At 59.3% G+C, this 2,604-nt stretch overlaps 1 protein-coding gene across 1 annotated transcript; it reads right to left on the bottom strand.

Moving 5' to 3' along the window:
• Positions 1 to 229: 229 nt before the first annotated feature.
• LOC127342460 (phosphatidylinositol 4-kinase gamma 1) lies at positions 230 to 2,366 on the bottom strand. The gene is made up of 2 exons (XM_051368419.2): positions 1,891 to 2,366; positions 230 to 1,784 (listed from the first exon to the last, which is right to left on the bottom strand). The coding sequence occupies exon 2, from the start codon at positions 1,747 to 1,749 to the stop codon at positions 514 to 516; it is 1,236 nt and encodes a 411-aa protein (XP_051224379.1). The 5' UTR covers positions 1,750 to 1,784; positions 1,891 to 2,366; the 3' UTR covers positions 230 to 513.
• Between the last annotated feature and the right edge of the window lie 238 nt (positions 2,367 to 2,604).

Raw genomic sequence — 2,604 nt, 5'->3', positions numbered from 1 at the left:
TCCCATTTCTCATGTGGCATTATAATACACCATAGGTCCGTAGCTACCGGATATTGCCAAATAATAGGGTGGGGGGGAGACAGTTTGATCACACCTGTTTTCAAGATTTAGTTAATAAGAATGGCACTTTTGATATTCCTATGAGGACTGAGAAATAACGGCTCGAAAGTTGAAACTATATAACCATATGATCTCGTACTACCATAAAAGTTGATCGAGAGATGAGAGATAATCACTCCCTAACCCTAAAAAGTTAGATTGTAAAATTAAGGATGATACATCAATGGGGCCGCCGAGATATTGCAGTTAATGTTTGTTGTCCAATGCCTCGTGTTTGCATTGCTACAACTTGGTGTCAGCATCGTCGGAAGATGGTTCTACTGCCTCGACAACAGACGTATAACACACAAGGCTCCTCTTTGGTTAAAATGACCGCCACACCGTATGTATACAAGTACACAACCCTGCGTGCAAATGGTACGTCGCAGCACACGTACGCTCCTCGCCATTAATTCAATGCGACGCCGGCCTGCTCTTCTTGGCCTCGAACGCCGGCGGCAGCAGCTTCTCGAACTTCTCCAGGAACGTCGTCCACTCCTCGCTGCTCAGCTCACCGAATGACACGCTCTTCAGAGACTGGGCGTCGATGGAGTCCACTGCCTTCTTGCAGAGGGCCTCGAGCGCGCTCAGCCCCTCCTCCATCGATGAGAACTCGCGGGTCATCATGTCGCCAATGTCAGCGAGGCAGAGCCCTGCCGCGGCGGCGCGCTGGAGGAATATGGTGCACAGGGTGAGGATCCGAATGGCCGGCTCCGTCAGGGACGGCAGCTCTACGCGGAGCATCTCGGCGTCCTTGAAAGGGTCCAGCGACGCAATGTAGTCCAGCTCGGTGCTGGAGAACGGCCGCGACGCCTGCGGCCAGTGCAACCACTCGAAATACGGGTCGTCGAGCTGCTCCGGGAGGCAGAGGCCGTGGTCAATTGGCACGAGCTCCAGCGGCACCGCCGACGAGCTGCCGTCCCCGGTTGGCGGATTCTTGACGAGGATGTTGCCGGCGTGGCGGTCGATGTTGAGGAGACGGACGTCAAGGATGCCGACGCGGTGGACGGACTGCACGGAGAACCGCGACGGGCCGAGCTCGCCTGCGTCGTAGTGGTGCGCCACGAAGCGCTGGATGGACGCCACTGTCGTCTCCATCGTGGGGCGGGATATCTTGATCATAGCCGTCGGCGCGACGCTGGCGAATCCGTCGTGGTCGAGGAGGTAGGCGGCCACCTCCCGCAGCACAGCCTTGCTCTCGTAGCCGCCTCCGCCGTTGGACGGAGAGGACTTGTCGTCGAGCGGCTTGATGACCGCAACGTGCTCGCCGGAGCGACCATCCTTGAGCAGCAGCGCCCCTCCAAGGCCACCCTGAGCCGGCACAAGCCGTGTCCCCGACGCGATGGCGCCCGCGGCCTCCGCGATGAGCGCGTGCACGCCGCGGGCGTGGCGGCCCGCGACGATCTCCACGCGGGGCATCTTCTCCTCTTCGCCGGCGGGCTCCGCTCCCTGGTCTTCCGAGGCGGGTGCGAAGACGGTGGTGAAGCACGGAGAGGAGAGACACCGGCGCTGCGGTGACAGGGCATTCCGTTCCTGATGGTCCCGGTCGAGGGCCGGGCGGTCGAGCTGGGCGACGGAGTGCGGGCGGTAGTGCCGGCCGCGGGCGGCGGGCGGCTTGAGGCCGTGGCAGTGGCCGACCGCAATCGCCATCCGGTGGTGGTGATGGTAACGGTGGCAACGGCCGGCTACTCAAAGATTCCATCCATCCAACCATGCAAATGACTCAGATCACAAGCTGCACGGACGTACATTGGAAATGAAGACAATTGCCACCGGAGGGCGCAAACATACCTTGGTTCGTGTTTCTGGCTTGTTACAACAACATGTCAAATCGAGAGCTAGCTAGCTAGCTGCTACATCCAGATCGATCGAGTCAGTAGCAGCAGTCGCAGGCGGGAAGGGACGACGACGACTCGGCGGCGAGGGCAGGGGCAGGGGAAGGCATTGGCATGCAGTGCGGAATTGACACTCTTCCTCCTGGATAAGGGGTCGAACGGATCGGATCAAGGCAGCATGCAGGGAGAAGGGCCGTGTGCTGCGCTTCCCCCGCCGGCCGGCCACCACCACCCACACCGTCGCTCGCCGCGCGCCGCCCTCTCCCGACCTGGATTTTGATTGCTACTTCCAAGTGTTAGTTATACGAGAATCTACGGAGCTTTAATTGATCCTTGTTCTTCCTTCTCCTTCCTTTCTAATCTTCCCCTTCCCTCAGCTGCGGCTGGGAAAGGAAAGGAAAGAGAAGGAGCTCTATTTTTGCAACCCCGGGGAGCCATGGCGATGTATATAGATCGACCGATCGTGCCGTTGCGTTTCTGTTTCAGCCATGGCTAAATTTGGCCCGTACGTGCGAGCGCGTACGGTAACCCAAGACACGGACGCGGCGGCGGCAGAACCGTTGGGTTGTGGGGTTGGATGATCGACGTCGCCGGTGGAGCTGGAGCTGGAGCGGGAAGCCCATGGCCTGCCGGGTCTCGTGGAAAATTTCTTGTAGAGAGCCGGGCCTTT

This window comes from Lolium perenne, chromosome 3, assembly GCF_019359855.2.
Source record: "Lolium perenne isolate Kyuss_39 chromosome 3, Kyuss_2.0, whole genome shotgun sequence".
NCBI classification, from domain to species: Eukaryota; Viridiplantae; Streptophyta; class Magnoliopsida; order Poales; family Poaceae; genus Lolium; species Lolium perenne.
Note: the sequence above shows the minus strand (reverse complement) of the source record. Positions and strands in the feature narration are given on the sequence as shown.